A 20,188-nucleotide genomic window follows, 5' to 3' on the forward strand; every position below is an offset into this window, starting at 1 on the left:
GACTCGAGAGTCGCTTTCCCGCGACTGTGCTGTGTCAACGCGTTCGCGACACTGCATAAGGAATATATGCTTATATGCTTTTTGCTGTGTTGGTTGCACTTTTTAAAAAATTTTTAAATGTTTACTTGTGACAGACAGTGAGCGGGCGGGGGAGGGGCCGAGAGAGGGGAGACACACACAGAATGTGAAGCAGGCTCCAGGCTCTGAGCTATCCGCGTAGAGCCCGATGAGGGGTCCGAACCCACCAACTGTGAGATCATGACCTGAGCCCGAGTCCCACTGCGCTTAACGCACTGAGCCACCCAGGCGCCCCTAGTTGCACTTTCTTGCTGTAAATGTAACTTCCCCGGGGCTCTGGGTTTTGAGTCTCAGTAACCAAACACTCGAGTTTATGAATTACTCTTGAAAGTGAAAAAAAGATCTAAGCATAACTATGAGACCACATGGGAGAGGATTTAGAAAATGGGGAGTAAAATGAAAGCTCAAAGTTTGGAGTCCCAGGCCTATCAGCTCCCAGTCCTGCCTTCACAGCTCATGTGTGACCTTGGATTTTAAAGAGGATCAAGTGAGGTAACATTTGTGAAAGTACTTTGCAAATTCTGAAAGCCCCTCAGAAATGCAGAAGTGCTGGCATCCCACTCATCCATTCCATCCCTAATCACGTGTCCCATAGATGTTCTTTATATATGTATATATATAAATTATATACATATATACATATTATATGTATATAACTATATATAAATATATATACATCATATACAAAAAATTATATATATTTATATATATTATATATATAATATATACATATTATATGTATATAATTATATGTGTATAAATTATATATATTATATATAGTATATTATATATACATATATGTATATATATAATATATAATAGGATATAATATATATAATAGGATATCCTATTATATATATCCTATTATATATCCACTGTGTGTGTGTGTGTATACATATCGGGAGAATGATATTTCTTATTCATTTGGGCTTTTTTAAATTATCTGTACTTCCTAATTTTCCTTCACTGTTCATATAAAATCCTCCTTGATTGAAGGAAAGACCAAAAAATGAAGTCCTTGTCAAGTTATAAAGTGGGATTATGTTCCTTTATCTTCTAAAACATATTTAGTAATACAACTGTGCTCCCTTCCTTGCCAAAATGAAAAAGTTCATACATATAGTGTATAGGGCCCCCAACCCCATCCCCAGGCAAAGATAAAACAGGAACTGCCTTCCTCCTCCCTGTTCTGATCCCTGGGGGCCCCAGCTTCCCCTGGAAAGCCCCCTCAACACAGTGAGCAGGTCCATGGGGGTTCCTGGGAGAGGAGACAAAAAGCCAAGAGGCTGGTGTTATCACAGTTACTTTATTGCATCAGAGTTCAGACCACCCCTAAGTCCAGCCCCACTGAACTCCTCCTTCCGTACAAAGGAAGGCCTTTGTATAGGTTTTTCCTCTACCAGGAATGCACTTCTCCATTCACCCTTTCCAACCCAAGACCTTGAGGGTCACAGGCAGCACTGATTATTCCCCTCCTCAGTGCTTCCCCTGACAGGCCATTCTGATGTGAAAGCTTTTATCATCCTGCATGGATCCACAGGCCAGCTGGTGGCCTGCCTCTGAGCAGAGGCCCAGGAAACACTGAAAGCATAACTGAACGGTGATCATGGAAACCAGGAGACAGGCTGGGAACAGGATATGCAGGACATCAAGGCCGGAACTAGAAAGGCTGGGGGCTCACCGGGTGGGGAGAGGACTGAAGAGGTATGGGGCACTGATGGGATCCATTTCCACTTAACACAATCTTCTATCTTTGGGGACTTCCTGGAACTCTAAAGCTCCAGGCTGGAGGTCAAAGAATGGTAAGAGTAGGCTACACACATTAGGAGCCTCCCCCTTTCCTATCCACCAATGACATCTGGGTAGAGGGGGTTTGCTGAGCCCTCTTCTGCCTTTCAGATCAAAGCAGACTCTGGCCTGAATTCCACTGTCACTCCCTCTCAGATCATCTGGAAGCTCCAAACCAAGGTCCTGGGCCCAGCTGACCCCCAATCCTCATCCCTAGCGAGAGGCAATGGGGGGAGGCAGGCCAAGGTGGCCCACATTTTTCTCTCTTTTCCTCTCCCAGGGCAGGCCCAAGCGGTGAACCCCAGCAGCTCGCGGCCAATCCCCAAATCCAAGGACTGGCCATCACCGCCCCTGGCAGCTGAGGCATACACAGAAAGTCACCGAACGCCAGACACAAACAACGTTACCAGGCCTTGTTCCCATCTGGAGCCAAGCCCGGACCCCTGGGCCCCCACTACACCTCCCTCCCTCCCTCCCAGCTGCCCCCCCCCGCCCGCCCCCGCCATTCACTGGGCCTTCCGGTTGAGTCTGTGCCGTACCAGCTGGCTCAGGAGGAACGCGGTCAGGACACTGCTGCCCACGGTGAGCAGAAAGAGGCCAGAGAAGTTGTGGGGCCAGCGGGTATGCAGAGGCTCATAGATGGGCCGCCGGGCCTCGTAGTCCAGTGCCACGGCCTCCAGCTGGGCCAGCGTGCACAGCACCAGGAAGACATGGAAGAGCTGGTGGCCCTGCCCGAAGACGTGGCAGCTGCCAGGAAACCAGCGCTCAGGCATGAAGGTGGAGAAGAAAGCGGCGGCCAGCAGGAAGAAGACCACCTGGCACTTGTGGTAGAGAAGAGCCGGGTCGTCTGAGGTAGGGTCAGGGGACACCACGATGCGATGCACCACGGGGCTGATGTCCAGCGCGTAGGCCAGCGCTGAGGGCACCTCCTGGCAAGTGCGGCCCAGCAGGCCAGGCTTCTGGATGTACTTGTTGTAGCAGGAGCCAGTGCAAGAAAGCCAGGCGAGAAAGGCGGCCACGGGCAGGAAGACGGCCTGCACCTGGGCGTGCCAGGCAGGCTCGATGGCGTAGTAGAAGTGTGCCAGGGCGCTGCCGAACTGGTACACGGCCACGCCCACGTAGTCCAGGAAGAAGAAACTGTAATGCCAGAACTCGGACTTGGCCTGCAGGAGGTGAGCCAAGGCGCTGAAGGAGAGGTAGGTGAAGGATGCGAGGAGGAGGATGAAGAGGGGCAGCGCGTGCGGGTCTCCCCAGATGCCCACGGTCCCCACGAAGACGGCCAGCCGCAGCAGCAGCACGACGGCTGCCAGCAGGTGGGTCCACACGTTCACCGCCTCGTTGTGCTGCTGGAACAGCGTGCGGAAGTAGAAGTGCCAGGTCTGATGCAGCGGCCGGTAGCCCACGTAGATGTACGGCTTCCAGAAGAGCGGTGGCACTTCGGCACGGTCCACTGTGAACACGGGCTCTGGCCGCCTAGACGGCCGAGGCTCCTGGTGGGCCTGCCGCAAACTGGGCAGGAGATGGCTGAGCTTCTGGGCCACCATCGTGGCCATGGCTGTGGGCCAGGCAGGGAGCTGGGAGAGAGGCCAGAGCAAAGTCAGGACACTGGTGTCCTCGACCCTTGATGGCACCACCAGCAGCAGCTGGGAGGCTCGGAAGCCCAGTTCTTAGTCCCTCCTTCCTGCCCCCTTGTCCCCACACTGAGTTTCAGAAGAGAGGAGTCGTCCTAAGGAAGAGCTAGCTCAGCGAGGATCCCGTGACTGTACTCCCCGATGTATCCCATGTGCCTCGAACAGTGCCTGGCATGTAGTAGATGTTCAGTAAATTTCCGAGGAATAATTAAGGAGGCTCACTACCTCAGCCATTTCCACCCCAGTCCAGGCTCCACACAGCAGCCCCTGCTGTTTCCTCCTGTGTTCATGCCGCCATCTGTGTTCATCTGGTGGTGACAATGACCTTGCTGACAGACCCGCTGCCTCTACCTTTAGCCCCTTCCGAGTGACCAGGGTCTCCCACTCACCTTCCATCACCCTCCATGATCTGGCCCCTGCTACCTTTTTCCAGCCTTATCGCTCAACCGCAGTGCCCTTCACATCCAGCCATAGCCTCACCGCACCCCTGGGCCTGCTGTTTCCCACATGTCCTCAGGTTGACACAAGCTGTTCCCTCTGCCTGAGACATTTTCCTCATCTTGCCTACATGGCAAACTCCTAATTATCCCTCAAAACCCGTTTCTTCTGTGATACTTTCCCCGGCCCCCCGAACCTCTGATGATGACCTCTCTACTCGAGTGCCTACCATAAGATACCCATCCTTTCACTAGTATAACGTTCCCCATGGGCATTAAACTTGCTCATGTGAGCTCACTAAGGGTAGGCAGTGTGTGTCATTATTTTGTGAACCGCTGGTGCTTAGCAGGCGGCTGGCACTCAGTACTTGTTAAATCAAAGAACATAACAGCGTCCCGGTAACATTTCATACCCTTTAAGTCTCCAACTCAAAAAGCCACTTTTGTTCCTGAAAGTCCCTGGTAACAACTGGTCTTTAAAACAGCCCTTCCCCTCATCCACAACTCCCCTCAGAAGATCCCTCCTCCAGCCTTTCCACTCCCACCCATGCTTGCTAATGCCAAAGAAGTCAAATCTAACCCCTCAGCCTGCGTTCGAGACCCTGCTCCTACCCTCATTCCCACCTAACCCAAATAGCACACCCTGTGCCAACTTCCTTTCCCTCATTGAAATGCTTGTGGGCCAGGGGACCTCCTTACTGCCCCCCTCCCACTTCCCCTGTATAGGTTATACAACATAGCATATAAAACATATTCATTCATTCATTCATCCGTTTGTGCATTTAGCAAACACTGTGCCCCTCCTCTGCCTCCGATCCTGTGCTCGGTCCAGGGGAGGGCAGAGAGGAAAAAGATTTGATCCCTACCCCTGGGAACTTCATAGTATGGTGGAGTTACCGAGATGAAAACAAATCATAGCAAATGCTTATACAGTACTTGCTATGTGCAAGACACTGTCTCAAGCACTTTATGTACAATTGACTCATTTATGCTTCTTAACCCCCTGTGAGTAGGTGCTCTCATTATTCCCATTTTTCAGATAAGGAACTGAGGCATGGAGAAGTTAAGGACCCTGCCTCCCCGCCCCCCCCCCCCCCCCACCTAGGTAGGATCTGAACTCAGCTTGCAATCTTAACCACTGAACTGCCCTTTGCAAGACACGGTGGGAAGTGCTATTCATCAGTCCCTAATTATATACCCTATATACAGTTTGGCCCGGAACCAGTTGCTTAATTCAGGCTTATCAGTATTCACTATGGCATTCATTAAATCAAAACATCTACTGAAAAACTAGCACCTGCCAGATGACTCCCATCCCTCAAATTCTCTCTAACAAGTTTATTAGACTCAGCATCCTGGTTTTCTGTCCATCTTTCTTTCTTTTCTTTCTTTCTTTCTTTTTCTTTCTTTCTTTCTTTCTCTCTCTGTCTTTTTTTCTGTCTTTCTTTCCTTTTTCATTTATTTTGAGAGAGAGAGCAGGGGAGGAGCAAGAGAGAGAGGGAGAGAAAGAATCCCAAGCAGGCTCCAGCCTGATATGAGGCTCGGTCCCACGACCGTGAGACCACAACCCGAGCCAAAATCAAGAGTTGGACGCTCAACTGACTGAGCCACCCAGGAGCCCTGTCCATCTTTCATCAGACATTTATTGCAACTACCTGTGCACCAGTCACTGTAACAGGCAAGGAGATCCAGGGCAGGATAAAGCACTCACGTTTCTGCCACCAGCAGCACCATGATCACCCCCAAACGCCCCCTGATAATTTATACACAGTCCAAGTAAATGCAGGGAGCTTGCCATGCAAAGGCAGCAAGACAAGCCGCCAGCCCATCAAGCCTCCTCACCCTAGCCTGAAGCTCCTCCCGCACTACACTTCTCAAGTCAGCTCTGGTCTCTGGCCTCTCCTGGTCCAATGAGGAGGCAGGAGTTAAATAAGTTACTACAATACTGCACAAGGGGAGTACAGGACGCCTCCACTTGCTATTCCCCAGACAGCCTTGCCGGCCACTTCCGTCCAGACCACAAGAACCCCCTGGCCTGCTGTGCTAGTGGCGGAACCAGCAGTGGAGGTCCTCTCCTCCCCAAGAGCCTGGGCTTCAGCCTTCACCCCTGTCTACAACTTTGGCTTCCCAGCTCGGAACCTTGGGGAGCCAGAAAAGGCCTCTGAAAGCATCTCATGCAGCACCCTTGTTTTACACTGAGAAAACAAGAGCCCAGAGACAGAAAGGCCTTCCCCAGTGTTGCCCAATCCAGCAAGGTTTCCATTCCACCCCAAGGGAGAAGACCAGGGAATGATAATGTGCGATGGTGGCCTAGTTCCTGGGTCCCTGTGATCCATTAAATACAGTCCAAGGCTCCATATCCCACCCTTAGAACTTCCCAAGGCCTAACAGCCTATTAACGTCTCTGAGAAGTCCTACAGCAAAGAAGCCAGCTTCCCTCTGTTGAACCTACATGTGTCAAGCCTACCTGACCAAGGATTCTTTTCCTAGTAATAATTATATTACAAAGCCAGCTGAATTGGGGGCACCTGGGTGGCTCAGGGCATGATCTCACAGCTCGTGAGTTCGAGCCCCGCATTGGGCTCTGTGCTGACAACTCAGCCTGGAGCCTGCTTCAGATTCTGTGTCTCCCTCTCTCTCTCTCTGCCCCTCCCCTGCTCACATTCTCTCTCTCTCTCTCTCTCAAAAATAAATAAACATTTGAAAAAAAAAAAAACCAAAACCAGCTGAAATGTAGTAAGTGTTTACTATGTGCTCAGTCTTTATAACCTTGTTACAATTAATTCTCATAACTAGCCTTTGGAGGTAGGTATCATTATGCCCATTTTGCTGCTGCAGACAGTGAAATTGGGAGAGGTTAGGAGCTCCTTCCCAAGGGAGGAACATGGACAGAGAAACAGAGAGACAGAGACAGAGACAGAGAAGCCAGAATTTGGACCCAGCTCTCTGACTGCCAAGTACAGGCACTCTTAGCCACTCTGCTGCTGCCCGGCCTCCTGTCACACCAATCTCCATCATACTTTGGAAAAGAATGGTCTAAAGCAGGTAGCCAAGGCCTTTCCCATAAATTATTTCCTTAGTCTTCCAGCAACTGACACACATCTAGAGACCTCAGCCTCCCCACATTACCAAGCCACCCACTGGCTCTACACCAACGAAGCCCTATCTCACAGCTCCCTCCTCAGGTGGCAAGAGGTCACTCAGGGCCCTCCTCCTCCACCAGACGCAGTGGACCCTAAGCACAGACCCCAGAGGCTCCATCCTGGGATAAAGAGATCCTGTTCCCTACTTCCTTTAGACTTCACCCAGCAGCCCCATTCCATCTGAACAGGTCTGTTTTCAGAATTCGTTCCCATCTCCTGACTCCAGGGGAAAGGAGCAGGTGCAGGGGTCCAGAAAGAGCTGGAAGGATGAGGGGAGGGATCCAGAGGCCACCCTCAGAGAATCCTGAGTCATCTGCCCACCAGGCTGCCAGGACCTGCCTGCTTCAGGGCCCCCCTTCCTGGCCCCCCTCCAAACCTAGGTTACCTAGGGAATTTTCTCGAGCCTGGGGGCCGATGGATTCTGCTGTGGGACTGGGCAAATTCTCCAGATGCCAAGCACCTGCGGTACTTCCACAGGTGAGGGTCACTAAGCGCGGGGCTTCCAGGGACTGGAGGTTGTCTTGTGTGATGTCACCAGAGGGTGGGGCTAAAGACAACCTCCACCTCTCCCTTCCCCTCCCCAACACCATTCCCACATTGGTCAAATCCAGGCTAACCACTGCCCTCCTAGCCAGGCCACGGCTGCACAAGGAAGCTCAGCATTAGCCTCCACAGGAAACATCTGGGAAAACCCAGTGGCTGGCTACAAAGTCATGACTTACCCAAGATCACACGGCAAGGCAGGCAAAGCTGGGCTGAGACCAGGTGACCAGGGCCTGGTTGATGGGTGTCAGGAAAACTTGACTGGCTTCTGTCCCCCTACTCCCCAGGAATCATAATGGAAAGAAGTTAGGACTCAAGGAGAAAGCAGACACTATGAAGGCTCATGAAGGAGATGGACTCCAGATTCAGACAAACCAGGTTTGATGCCTGCTTCTGTAACATGCTAGCTTTGTGATCTAAGACAAGCGACTCACCTTCTCTGATCCTTAGTCCCTCATGGGAATTACAATATCATCTACGGCACAGACTGCTTATAAGGATCTAACTTTATTCGGACAAATTTTTAGCACAGTTTAGCAACTTGATAAATGATTGCTACTATTACTAATTATTATTAATAGTAGTCGTATTTGAAATACCCCAGCCTGAAAGATTCACTTGATGTCCCCTAAAAAACTGTCCTCTTTTGGCCATCAAGAGCTGGTCCCACTGGACTTGGGGGCTTCAGTTAACCTTGTCCCTTGAAATATTTACTTTTCTATGAGGATGCATGTGAGGACCAAGGAAATTTGGCTGGAGTTGGAACTTCTGGAGACACTGACCTTATTTAATGATTAAATTCTCCCCAGCATAGACCATTCAGAGTAACCCCTGTGGATTCACAGAGCCCTGAAGATTTGCACTTGGGCACAGACGCAAGAGAGGTGGCTGGGAAATGAAACTGCCAGGGAGAGGGTTGCCACTCCGGCTGCCCCATCCCCCAGTGGGAGGGTGAAGGGGTAGACCATGCTAGCAGGTGATCCAGAAGGCATAAAGTCTGGCCAGGGCGTGTCCTGCAGGTTTGGGAAGCTTCCAGGTTGGCCGAGCCCCAGAACAGAGATCTCCAGGGCTCAAGGGGGAGCTCCTGTCAATCCGAGGAGCTCTGTCCTCCTCTGCCCTCCCACCTCCCATTCTCCTTTTCCATCTCCTCACCTAGCTTCTCAACCAAGTCTTGCCCCAGTTCCTCCTGGCCTCTACCCGACACACACGGTCAAAAAGTCCCATAAGTACCTGTGAGCAAAACAGAAGACCAGGTTGTCGGGATGGGGTAGTAAATGGGCTTTGAAGTGGGAGAGCCCCGGGTTATACCCATCCCGTAGATTTTAGTGCACACGGCAGGCAAAATGCGACAGGGCTGGGGCACATGTTGAATGAAGCAGACAGGCTCACCCACACAAACGATATGCCCACGGGCCTAGGAAAATCCAGCCCCAAGAGAAGCCACCGAGGTGGTGACCACGCAGAATTGGAAAGAGCTGACGTCCCAAGGGAGGGCATCTACCACTCCGGCAGACTACTTCAAGTGAAGCCGTGTTCCCATTTTTATGTGAGGATGGGATTTCAAGTCTGAAACTGAACAGCTCTGTGACTTTGGTAAGTCCCTTAACCTCTCTGAGCCTATTTCCTCATTGATAATCAAAGGATAATAATAGCTACCCCTTGGGCTCTTGTGAAAGCAAAACAAAGTTACTGATGCAAGATGTTAGTTCTGGCACAGCATGGCGCCGCTGTTTTTGCTGTTTGTTGGATTCTAGTCCCGGCTCAGCCGCTTAATCCCTGTGTGACCTTGGACAAGTCCATTCCCCTTTTGGCCCTGTTTCTCCAGGTGTCAAAGGAGAGAGTGAATTTATCAGTAACGTCAAAGGTCCCTTCAGGCCCTGAGACATTCCAATATTTGTTTTAGGCCCACTATGTGCCAGGTGCTAGAGCGTCAGCAGTGAACAAAGCAATTAAAACACTTCCCTTATAGAACTAATAGCCCAGCTAATCAACAGCTAAGGGTAAGAACTAAGGGTGTTAATACCCTGCATTCTTGGAGCTTAATAGCCTAACGAAAAAAAACCCACCTAATATGAGTATTTGGTTATAATTAACTTTGTCTCTTGCCTCCATCTTGGCACGTAAAATATTCATTGTTGCTTCTCTGGGCCTTCATTGTTCAGCACACTCCCTCAAGACTTTATCTTGCCATAGAAGACAAAGTCTAACCTCGTAAAAATAATAGTAAGGCAGGCTTGGCTGGCTCAGTAGATAGAACACAAACTCTTGATCTCAGGATCATGAGTTCAAGCTGCACACTGGGTGTGGAGCCTACTTAAAAATACATACATACTTACATACATACTTACATACATACATAAGATAGTAAGGCCAGATCTGCGTTAACACAGGAGTTGTTAGGAGATCCTTGAGGGATCCTGACAAGGACAATACCACATACAAGCCCAAAATATTAATAAGATGAGGCACTAACATCGGTAATTTACAGTGGCTTGCTGTTTACAAGGAACTTTCACCCACATTTCGCTTCTGCCTCAAAGCAACTCTGAGCCTCCGTGTAAACTGGCATCACAGCCCAGGAGGCAGGATGGCAGAGGGCACATCATCTGACTCCAAAACCAGTGCTCTTGCCCTTTATCCATTGTGGTCAACCTCCAGTCACCCAGGGGATGGCCATACATTACACAAGCAAAGTTTTCATCCCCGGCTGGCCTCCTGATCTCCCAGCAACTGGGTGACCTCCTTCAATGCAAACCAATTCCCAGACTCGGCAGAATGTGTTTAAACAAAAAGTCCTTCTATTTCTTCCAAAACCAAACGGACATCATTTTTGCTTTTGGTAACCGCACTTTGGGCCTCCATTTGTGATCGGGATAGAATAAATAACTCAAAGGAATTCTTCTGTGGAACTCGGACTCACAAATGCTCTGAGGACAAGGTAGAACTCTAAGAGGAAGGCAGGCCCAGAGAGGTTGGGTGAGCTGGCTACAGTCGCCCAGCACAAGGGATGGAAAAAGGACCCAACTTTCACCACTGGCCAGCAAGGGCCCCTCTGGTTAGGGAAACTGAGGCTGGAGAGGGACAGCCTTTCACCACGAGCCTCAGAGGTGGCACAAGACTCTGGTTGTGAGGCTGAGACCCTCTTCCCTAGGAGCTAAACAGAAGGTCTTGGGCCATCCCTCCGGGTGCAGCCAGGCTCCGGGAATCCGTCAAACCCTCAAACTCACCAGCGGTGGCCTGAGTAGGGGGGCCAGGCAGAATGGGCTGCCCCAGGGAAACCTTTGGGGAGGGGGGTCCTCAAAGCCTGCAGACTTGAAGCAAGTGCTATGGGTGGTGTGGGGCTCCCTCCCCTTTCCTCATTGGGTGGGGAAACCTCCATGTTTTCCTGACACCAAGGCAGGCTTCTCCATCCCAACCGGCCCAGGCGTCCCCAGAGGGGGACCCCCTCACATCACCCAGTTCTAGGTACTCATGCACCTTCTGCTCCTGGGGTCTCCCTGGATCCGCCTCCCCCCTAGCCCCGCCGCAGGCGGAGCAGCGAGCCGCCGGCCTCTCCTCCTCCCGGCCACCGCGGCCACCACGGCCGGCCCAGGCCGGCCCTCCGCCCTGCCCACTCCCTCCGAGGTGCTCCCTTCCAGCTGGTCCCCCAGCATCCTCCCACTCTTGCCCGGGGGTGCTCCGACTCCAGCCTCTCTCCCCGCCCGCGTGCGCGCCGCTCCCCGGGAGCACGCCCAGCGCCCCGCCGCCGGCTCCCGGTACCTGCGGCGGAGCGGAGCGGAGCGGAGCGGCGAGGCCGGCCGGCTCGGACCGCGGCCCTCGGCGTCCCGGCGCCCCGCCGACTGATAAAGGGGCGGCGGGTGGCCCGGCCCGGAGGCGGGCGGGGGGCGGGGCGCGGGGCGGTGCTTCCCTACCCGCCGCGCCCACGTGTTGCGCCCAGCGGCAGGGGGGCTCCCCACCCCCGCGACCGTGCAGTCCTGGGAGTTCCTCTGGCGATCGTGGGGCAGAAAGACGCGGAGACGGAGGCCCGGACAGCAGAAGTGGTTGCCCAAGTCCCCGGCTGGGCGGTGGCGCTGCGGAGCCCGCTGAGCGGGTCCCACTTCCGCGGTCTTGAACCACCAGCTCCCGAGCCCGGGTAGCTGACTTGCGGGCGCCGGGCAAGTCGGAGCAGGAGCGCGGATAATTCCAGCGAAAGCCCGCCGCCCAGCCCCGAAGCCAGCAGGGGCCGCACACGCCACCGCTCATTGGGCTGTTTCTGGTCGAGATGGGCCAGGCCTTCCCCGTCTTCGTGTCTCTGCCTGGGGAGTTCCACCCCGCCTCTGCACCCCTGTCTCATTTAAGTTCCCACCTTAGCTCTCTCCGTGGGCGGTTTCCCCTGGTCGGCCAGCCCAAGGCCTGGTGTTTGAACCTCTGTTAAAACACCCACTTTCTACTCCCTAGTGTAATACCCTAGTGTAATATCTCCCCCCAGAAGTGGGAGCACCCAAAGGGTGAGGGATCCCTGCATACACGAGGCCCTCAGCGTATCGTCCCTCCCCCGCACTAGACCAGCAGAGTGGGAGACACCCCCACCGCGTCTGGGGTGCACACAGCCTGATGGATACAGAGCAGAAAGGGGACAGTCTAAAAGGGGACACTGCTCTGCCCTCAGGGAGTTTTGAGTCCATTCAGAGAGACTGTGCAGGGGGCTGGGCGAGGTGACAGGATCCACATCCTGGTGCTACCCTTAACTCACTATGTGACCTTGGGCAAGTCTCCTTGTTCTCAGCCTCCAGTTTATTACTTATAAAATGGAAACAGGAATACCTGACAGGTTGTTAGGAGAATTAATAAAACAACGGGTATGAAGGTTCATTGTCAACCACAGTGAATACTAGACGAATGTATATTTCCTCATTATATTATAACAAAACATATATAATCATAATGTACTAGGATGCAACAGGTCTTTACTTCAACAGATTCAGACAAACCCAAACCCTAAGATTTAGTGAAATCCCTATTACTCATGTGGAGAGACAAAATACCATAAAAGATCCCATCATTTAGAACAGGTAGGGAATAGGAAACAGACAAGTAAGGACATTATGGAAATTATATTCTAAGGTTTATTTATTTATTTTGAGGGGGGAGGAGGAGAGAGAGAGAGAGAGAGAACCCAGGCAGGATCCACAGAGCCCAATGCGAGGCTCAAATTCACGGAACCGTGAGATTATGACCTCAGACTAAGTCAGACATTTAAACGACTAAGCCACCCAGGCACCCTGGAAATCATGTTCTATATGATGGAATATATTCTATCATAGTGAATAAAAACTGAAAACTTGGAAGGTAACTTAGACTCAGCTTCCAGTTTGGAAACACCTGCTCTGTACTCAACATGTTTTTAAAGCTACAGTTTATTAAGCTCTTGCCCTCGGCTGAGAGCCGTGTGCTAAACAGTTGCCATAACTACCTCCTTTGATCCAGACAACCCTATTAACACATTTTACAAACTGGGAAACTGAAGATCAGAAAGGGCACATGGGGCTGTTATATTATCTCATTTAGTCCCATGCATTCCTACAAAATTGAGTGAGATGACCCCCCCCCCCCATTTTATGGATAGAAAAACCGAGGCCCAGAGGACAGAAATGATGTATTCCAGGTCACATAGCTCCCGATATACTTAGGTTCTGAGAAATGGATCTGGAGATGTGCTTGGGGAGAAAAGTCACTTGCCCGTGACACTTGGCTATGGATATTTAAGAGCTGAATGATAAAAATAATTTTAAAAAGGAACAGCGATCAGTTACGGAGCACTTGCCGTGTGCCAGGCCCCATGCAAAGCCCCCCTTACATGCACTATAAGCCCATGAGGATGTAGTTTCATTATCTCATTCTGTGGATGAGGAAACTGGTTCCAGAGATGCTACTTGCCCAAGGCCACCCAGTTGGCTAGTGGCAGGCCTGGTTCCCAGCCTAGCTCTTATCTGGTACACAGTACTGGCAACAAGATGTGACGCTGTGGGGCCAGGACAATTCCTCCCCTACCCTGCTGCCCCCCCCCCCCCTCCTTTTCCAGCCCAGGCAGGGTGAGAGCAGCTCCAGGGCAGCCAAGGGCACCTCCCTCCCCTGCCCTCCCCCAGTTCAGCTGCCTGGGTGAGGCCCAATGCCTTCCTTGCTCCCAGACCCCAAAGCCCCGTAATCCTTTGCATCCACACTCTAGGAGAGGGTGGGTGGAAAACCTATCCAGTAACCTATGCATCATCCAGCTGCCTTCCTAGGCATCAGGTCGGGTCATTAGAGGACCAGGGTGTCCAGGGAGATCAGATTCCTGGATAGGCCTAAAGAGTCAAAGGGCCTCAGAAGTCAGGCGCTGAGCCAGGAGACCACCGGGAAGGGCTTCAGCGCATCCAAAGTAAGAAAAAGGATGTGTGGCCTGAACTGTCCTGAACACATTCTTATCTTTTCCCCCAAACAAGGGCATCCGCTCATTGGGGGCAGCAAAGCAGTGACACACAGGAGTGTATCCTGTCTGGGTTCGCACCTTAGCTCTGTCCCTCCCCCCAGGCAAGTTAGGTAACCTCTCTGGGTATCTAGTTCATTCGTTCTCAAACAGGTCAATACCCTCCATGTAGGGTTGGTATGAGGAGTAAATGAAATAACCCATGAAAAGTACTCACACTGACTGGCAGAGACTGCTTCCTCAACAAATGCCAACTATTACTCTATTTCAGTTCTTTATTCCCTCCCTTTGCCAATGAGGAAAAGGAAAGGCTTGTTATAAGCGCCCCCTCCCCAATGTTTCGGTGGTTTGTTACACAGCATGGTTGAAATAATTCCTGACTCATACACATAGCGAGGCCAGGATTCAAACCCAGAGGGTCTGACCCAAGACCACAGTTTCAACTGTGCATGGTGCAGTGGGGGCACAGCGCCGGGGGGGTACTGATTGCCTACAGAAATTCTCTGCCTAAAGTCCACTTGGAGAGAGTCTTACAGGATGAGGAAGAGTTCACCAAGGCATGAGGAGGGAAAGGACTTTCAAGACAGGGGGAAGAGCATATGCAAAGGTGCAGAGGTCTGAGTGGCGGGGTGAGTTTCCGAAATGAGCCATCACGTGCTGGGGCTGGGGCACAGAGGACCGGCAGGCAACAGATGGCATTCGAAAGGCAGGGAGGGGCTGGAAAGAAGAGAGCCTTGCCAAGGTGGAGGGCTTTATCCTGAAGGCAGTGTGGAGACTGGAGTCCGAGAGTAGAGAGAGGGTTTTCTTTGGGTGGGATGGGGTGAGGGGGGTTTCAAGGACACCAGAGAGGTCGGGGGTGTCCCCTGGGACTCCATGGCCGGGTGTCTGACTCTTGCCCGCAAGCCCCAAAGGGGACGCAAGCCAGGAGAAGCAGAGTGGAGGCCAGTGGTAGAGGGAACTAACTGCATTTCCACGGAAGCAGGACACAGGTATGTGCTGCCCCCAGGCCTGAACTGCGCCTTAGATCCAGCCCCAAAGTCTCCCGTAGGGGCCATGAGGTCTCAGCAGAAAGTGGCTGGAGGTGTCCCGGGGTGTCCTGCAATTGTGGGAGCCATCGTAAACAGCCGGCCCTCCTCAAGGGATCCGCAGATGAGCCCCCATGGTGACTGTCCCCAGCAAGGCAAACACAAGAGTGGCCCGGGCCGCACCGTCACGGCTCACCGCAGATTTCAGCTTCGGCACGAGTGGGCAGTCCCATGCCCGCTGACCTCAGCCCCACTCCAGCGGGCATGCCTCTGCTCTCCAGCCTCTCGGCTCTCCCGGAAGCCTTAGCTCAGCCTGCCGGTTTAGGTGCAGACTAGAAGTGCAGGCTGTTGGCACCCCGAGAGCAGCACTCATGGAAGCTGTTGGAGAAAGCTCCAGCCTCCCGCTCAGAAGAAGACAACTCTGGGAGGCATTCTGTCTGCGCCAGGCTTTCTGGAGCCCGGGAGACCGACCGAAAGCAGCAACCTAGAAGATACCCCCCACCCTCCTTTGTGCTTTGCCTGCTTCCTCCTCTCTGTCTCCTTACTCCCTCCCTTTCCTCTGTCTGGGGTCACCTCCCAAACAAACTACTCGTGTCTAAGTCTCTGTCTCAGGCTCTGCTTTGGGGGAAGACGAGACCAGGGCTTCCAGGACCACCCCTTCCCCCCACCAAATAAAAGCTTGAAACACCTGCCGAGTCTGGAGAGCTCAGGACAAATACAGGGTAAGGCAGACCTTTCCTGAACCTGTAATCACACTGCCCCTTCCACGTGCCCTCCCGGGCAGCCCTGAACAGGCCAGAACCTCAGCGAGCAGCCAGGACGAAAATGAGGGCTCAAAGGTCAGAAATACAGAAGCTAACCATGCACTTCTCTCCTACTCCAGACTCCAGGTTGCCAACACATTCCTACCTCCTGACCTTTCCACTTGATACTCCCTCTGCCTGGAACTCACTTTGCCCCAGATAGGACCGGCATGAGTCTGGGGCCCTCTACAAAATGAAAATGCAAGTCTTTGTTCAAAAATTAAGAATGTCAATATAGTAAGAACAGAACGTGAAACCAAGCATGGGGACCCTCCTGACCACAAAGTCCTGTGCAACTGCGTGGGTCACATGGCCGAGAAGCTGGTCCTGGCTCCAAACAGCTGAACTTCTGTCTGCTGCCCCACTGCCTTCAGGTGTCTGTTTAAATGTCACCTTATCTGATGGAGCACCTGGTTGGCTCAGACGGTAGAGCATGTGACTCTTGATCTCAGGAGCCCCACATTGGGTGTAGAGATTACTTAAAAAATAAAATCTTTTGAAAATATAAATAAATAAATAGGGAGGCCTGGGGTGGCTCAGTTGGTTGAGCATCCAGCTTCACTCAGGTCATGATGTCACGGTTCATGAGTTCAAGCCCCTCATCCGGCTCCGTGCTGATGGTGCAAAGCCTGCTTGGGATTCTCTCTCCTCTCTCTGCCCCTCCTCCACTCGTTCGCTCGCTCTCTCTCAAAATAAAAAAATTAAACATTAACATTTAGAACCTGCTGTTCCTGCTCACGTGCATTTTGTTTTTAATGTTTATTTATTTACTTTGAGAGAGACAGAGCGGGGGAGGGACAGAGAGAGAGAGAGAGAGAGAGAGAGAGAGACAGAATCTTAAGCAGACTGTGTGCTGACAGCACAGAACCCAATTCAGGGCTTGATCGATCATGAGATCAAGACCTGAGCAAAAATGAAGATTCAGAGGCTTACCGACTGAGCCCCCCCGGGGCACCCCTCCTCACCTGCATTTCGAACTCAACAGATCACTTAACCGAAAGTAGGTTCGAACAGCAATGGTCATTACGGGAGACTTTCAATCTCCCCAAACTTACATTTCTCGAAACTGGATTGGACAGTCATGGCTCGAAAATTGTCAAAACGGGTGCCTCGGTGGCTCAGTTGGCTACTTGGGATTCTCTCCCTCTCTCTCTGTCCTCCCCCACTCACTCTCTCTCTCTCTCTCTCTCAAAATAAATAAACATTTAAAAAAATTAAAATTAAAATTGTCAAAACAGCATGGGATGCCTATTTAAAAAAAGATTTTATTTTTTAAGTAATCTCTACATCCAACATGGGGCTCGAACTCACAACCTGGAGATCATGAGTCGCATGCTCTACTGACTGAGCCAGCCAGGCGCTCACCGGCCTGGTTTCTAATCAGATTTATATCCATATGCTTTTCAGTGAGGACCAGGCCAAACATTGGATAAAATGAGCCTGATGCCAGAAAACTCCCCGGAAATGTCCGTGAAATATTTACAGTGGCTTTTTCTCAGCCCACTGATCGGAACAAAGTTCACAAAATTCGGGCTTGCACACAAAAACCTTATGAACCTGTTTGCAACTACTACCGCTGACTCCAAATTGTCTTTAAAGAAAATCCTGATCTTCCTTTAGATGTTGGATCTGCCTGAGGAGCATTTCACTCCGTGTTTATTAGTGGGTTAAACCAGGACCTTTCTCTTTTAGTTAAAAGGACCAGGATGGAACAGGAAACTATGTCCACTCCAGATCTAAGCTGGCAAACCAGCTCACTTATACCCTAGATGAGTCACCTAAAAGAAAGACCACTAAAATTTGGGGCACCTGGATGGCTCAGTCAGTTGAGCTCCCAACTTCGGCTCAGGTCGTGATCTCCTGGTCTGTGAATTCAAGCCCCATCCATGTTGGGCTCTGTGCTGACAGCTCAGAGCCTGGAGCCTGCTTCAGATTCTGCGTCTCCCTCTCCCTCTCTCTCTCTCTCTGCCCCTCCCCCCCACTCTCACTCTCTCCTTCTCTCAAAAATAAATAAACATTAAAAGCAAGACCACTAAAATTGTTAATTTTCAACTCCAGCAAATCAAGGCCCCCCAACAAAACCAAACGGGCCCCCCCCCCCCCCCCCGCCACCACCACCATTTCTGCTATTATTGCAAAGGATCAGGACCCTGGAGAAAAGATTCTTACAACGCAAGCGCTCCAGGCTCCTTCAGCCCCCTCGCCGCCTTTCCTGTGTCGTCCTAATTGGTAGGTGCTCTTCCCAGTCCCTCCTCTTTATCAGCTCGGAGAAACCACTCTCCAGATTGGGAGTGAATCTCTCTGTGTCCTCAGACCTACACTCTCGGCGCTCACCCCCCTGCTATAAGGCATCTGCCTTGGAGTGCTAATACAGCCCAAGTAGAGGGTCCCTAATAAACCTCAGCAGGTGCCTGCCTCTGAACCTATTCCCTTTTGTTTAGGCCCTTTGAGAGATACGCACCCTTTTCTCCTTAGTTCCTCCTCCCCTGTCCATTTATTGGGCTGGGAAAAATAGAAGAGGAGGCTAAAAGGGGAAACCAGGTTGTGAAAACCAGGTTTGTAGAAATCGACAAGCTGATCCTAATATGTATATGACAATGCAAAGGACCCAAATTAGTCAAAACAATTCTGAAAAAGGAGAACAAAGTAGAGGACTTCCTGATTTCAAAATAGACTATCAAGCTACTCAAGTAAAACACTATGTTGCTGGCATATGAGTAGACCTAGATCAATGGAACAGAACCGAGAGTCCAGAAATAAACCCTTACATTTACGATAAGCTAACTAAAAAAAAGATAAGTCAGCCTGGGAGAAAAGATTTGCAAACATCATGTATCTACTAGATATATCTACTAGAATATATACAGAACTCAAACTCAGTAAAAAGATAAATAATTCAATTAAAAAATGGGGCAAAGGATCTGAACTGACATTTCACCCAAGAGGATGCCCAAGGGCCATCAAGCACAGGCCAAGGTGCTCAGGATCCTTGGTCATTGTAGGAATGCGAAACAAAACCACACCTAGGAAGCTACCCACAAGAACTGAAAACATGCATCCACACAGAGAATTCTACACGAATGTTCATAGAAGTGTTATTCATCATAAGCCCCCAACAACGGGAACGACCCTAACATATACCAATGATAAACAGACAAATATACAATGTGGCATGCCCGTACAATAGAATATTCTTTGGCCATAAAAAAAAAAAAAAGAATGAAGTAAGATGCATGCTAAAAATGGACGAACCTCGCAAACATTACGCTCTGTGAAAGCAGCCAGGTGCAAAAACCATAATGCGTGATTCTATTTCCACGAGATGTCCAGAAGAGGGGAATCTCTGAGGCGGAAGGTAGGTTAGCAGTTGCCAGGGGTGGGGGTGGGAACAGACACGAGAGATCTCCTTCAGATGGAATGTTCTCAAATTAGACTGTGGTGATGGTTACATTACTCTGTAAACTTCCCGAAAATCTGGAATTATACACATACGAGAGGTAAAGCTTATAGTATGTTAGAATCTGTCTCAAAAAAGCTGTTCAGAATGACATTGCCATCAACATCTTTAAAGATTTAAATTTTTATATTTTCTCATTGTGCAGAGGAGATCACTTTTCGGACGTGCTGCCTGATTTCAGACCCATTGCCTGACTGGCCCCCTATGGCCCACCTGAGCTAATTGCTTGGGATACATTTAATTTTCCCACTTGGAACGAGAGACCTCAAATCCTTTTTCACACGGACTGGCAAAGTCTGGTAGGGCCCTCGGAAAAGGGAGGCATTTCACAGCTGGAAGAAATAGAGGCCCAGAGAAAGAAAGGGTCAAGGCCACACGGGCATTTGGCACAGGCCCCATCAGGGCCTGGCACAGACTGGGTTCACCAGACAAACCCCAGGGGAAGCAGTCATTGAATGAGCTAGACTTAGTGTGGCACAGGCAACCCCTCAATTCTTTTTTTTTTTTTTTTTAATGTTTATCTATTTTAAGAGAGAGGGAAAGAGAGAGAGAGAATCCCAAGCAGGCTACGTGCTATCAGTACAGAACCCTACTCAGGGCTCGATCTCACAAACCGTGAGATCACAACCTGAGGTGAAGAGTTGGATGTTGAACTAACTGAACCACCCAGGTGCCCCAGCCCCTCGATTCTTTCTTGTCAGAGCCCCGTTAGCTCTGTTAGCCCCGTTAGACATCTGTGCCTGCTTGTGGCTTGTGGCTTCTCTGTCCTGGGGGTACATAGTACAGACACAAGCTCATTTTCCAAGTATTAAAAAGTCTGGTCCTGCTTACTATCGTT

At 50.9% G+C, this 20,188-nt stretch overlaps 2 protein-coding genes and 1 long non-coding RNA gene across 6 annotated transcripts in view; 2 read left to right on the forward strand and 1 right to left on the reverse strand.

The window, feature by feature from the left end:
* MTFR1L (mitochondrial fission regulator 1 like) overlaps positions 1 to 2,251 on the forward strand; it is a 44,091-nt gene extending 41,840 nt beyond the window's left edge. The window contains exon 7 of the mRNA XM_040465487.1: positions 2,147 to 2,251. Within this exon, the coding sequence (XP_040321421.1) occupies positions 2,147 to 2,228 (82 nt within the window). The 3' untranslated portion in view covers positions 2,229 to 2,251. The remainder of the gene's footprint in view (positions 1 to 2,146) is intronic.
* Positions 1,366 to 11,452, reverse strand: PAQR7 (progestin and adipoQ receptor family member 7). Of its 4 annotated transcripts, XM_040465439.1 has the most exons (4): positions 11,380 to 11,436; positions 8,773 to 8,850; positions 7,463 to 7,896; positions 1,366 to 3,805 (listed from the first exon to the last, which is right to left on the reverse strand). In XM_040465439.1, exon 4 carries the CDS (start codon positions 3,417 to 3,419, stop codon positions 2,373 to 2,375), a length of 1,047 nt encoding a protein of 348 aa, XP_040321373.1. In that variant the 5' UTR covers positions 3,420 to 3,805; positions 7,463 to 7,896; positions 8,773 to 8,850; positions 11,380 to 11,436; the 3' UTR covers positions 1,366 to 2,372. The 4 variants fall into 4 exon arrangements, with proteins under 4 accessions (XP_040321373.1, XP_040321381.1, XP_040321377.1 ...); XM_040465447.1 differs by lacking the exons at positions 7,463 to 7,896; positions 8,773 to 8,850 and having other exon boundaries at positions 1,366 to 3,440; positions 11,380 to 11,452; XM_040465443.1 differs by lacking the exons at positions 8,773 to 8,850; positions 11,380 to 11,436 and having other exon boundaries at positions 1,366 to 3,440; positions 7,800 to 7,910.
* On the forward strand, positions 7,084 to 8,181 carry LOC121023539 (uncharacterized). The gene is made up of 2 exons (XR_005787449.1): positions 7,084 to 7,265; positions 7,908 to 8,181. It is a non-coding gene; the product is annotated as an uncharacterized LOC121023539 (long non-coding RNA).
* Positions 11,453 to 20,188: the final 8,736 nt, after the last annotated feature.

Source organism: Herpailurus yagouaroundi, unplaced genomic scaffold (assembly GCF_014898765.1).
Source record: "Herpailurus yagouaroundi ecotype Mexico unplaced genomic scaffold, PumYag 77, whole genome shotgun sequence".
NCBI classification, from domain to species: Eukaryota; Metazoa; Chordata; class Mammalia; order Carnivora; family Felidae; genus Herpailurus; species Herpailurus yagouaroundi.

Excerpts from the sequence above, each read along its gene's own strand:
- PAQR7 (XM_040465447.1), bottom strand. The coding sequence starts at position 3,419 with ATGGCCACGATGGTGGCCCAGAAGCTCAGCCATCTCCTGCCCAGTTTG.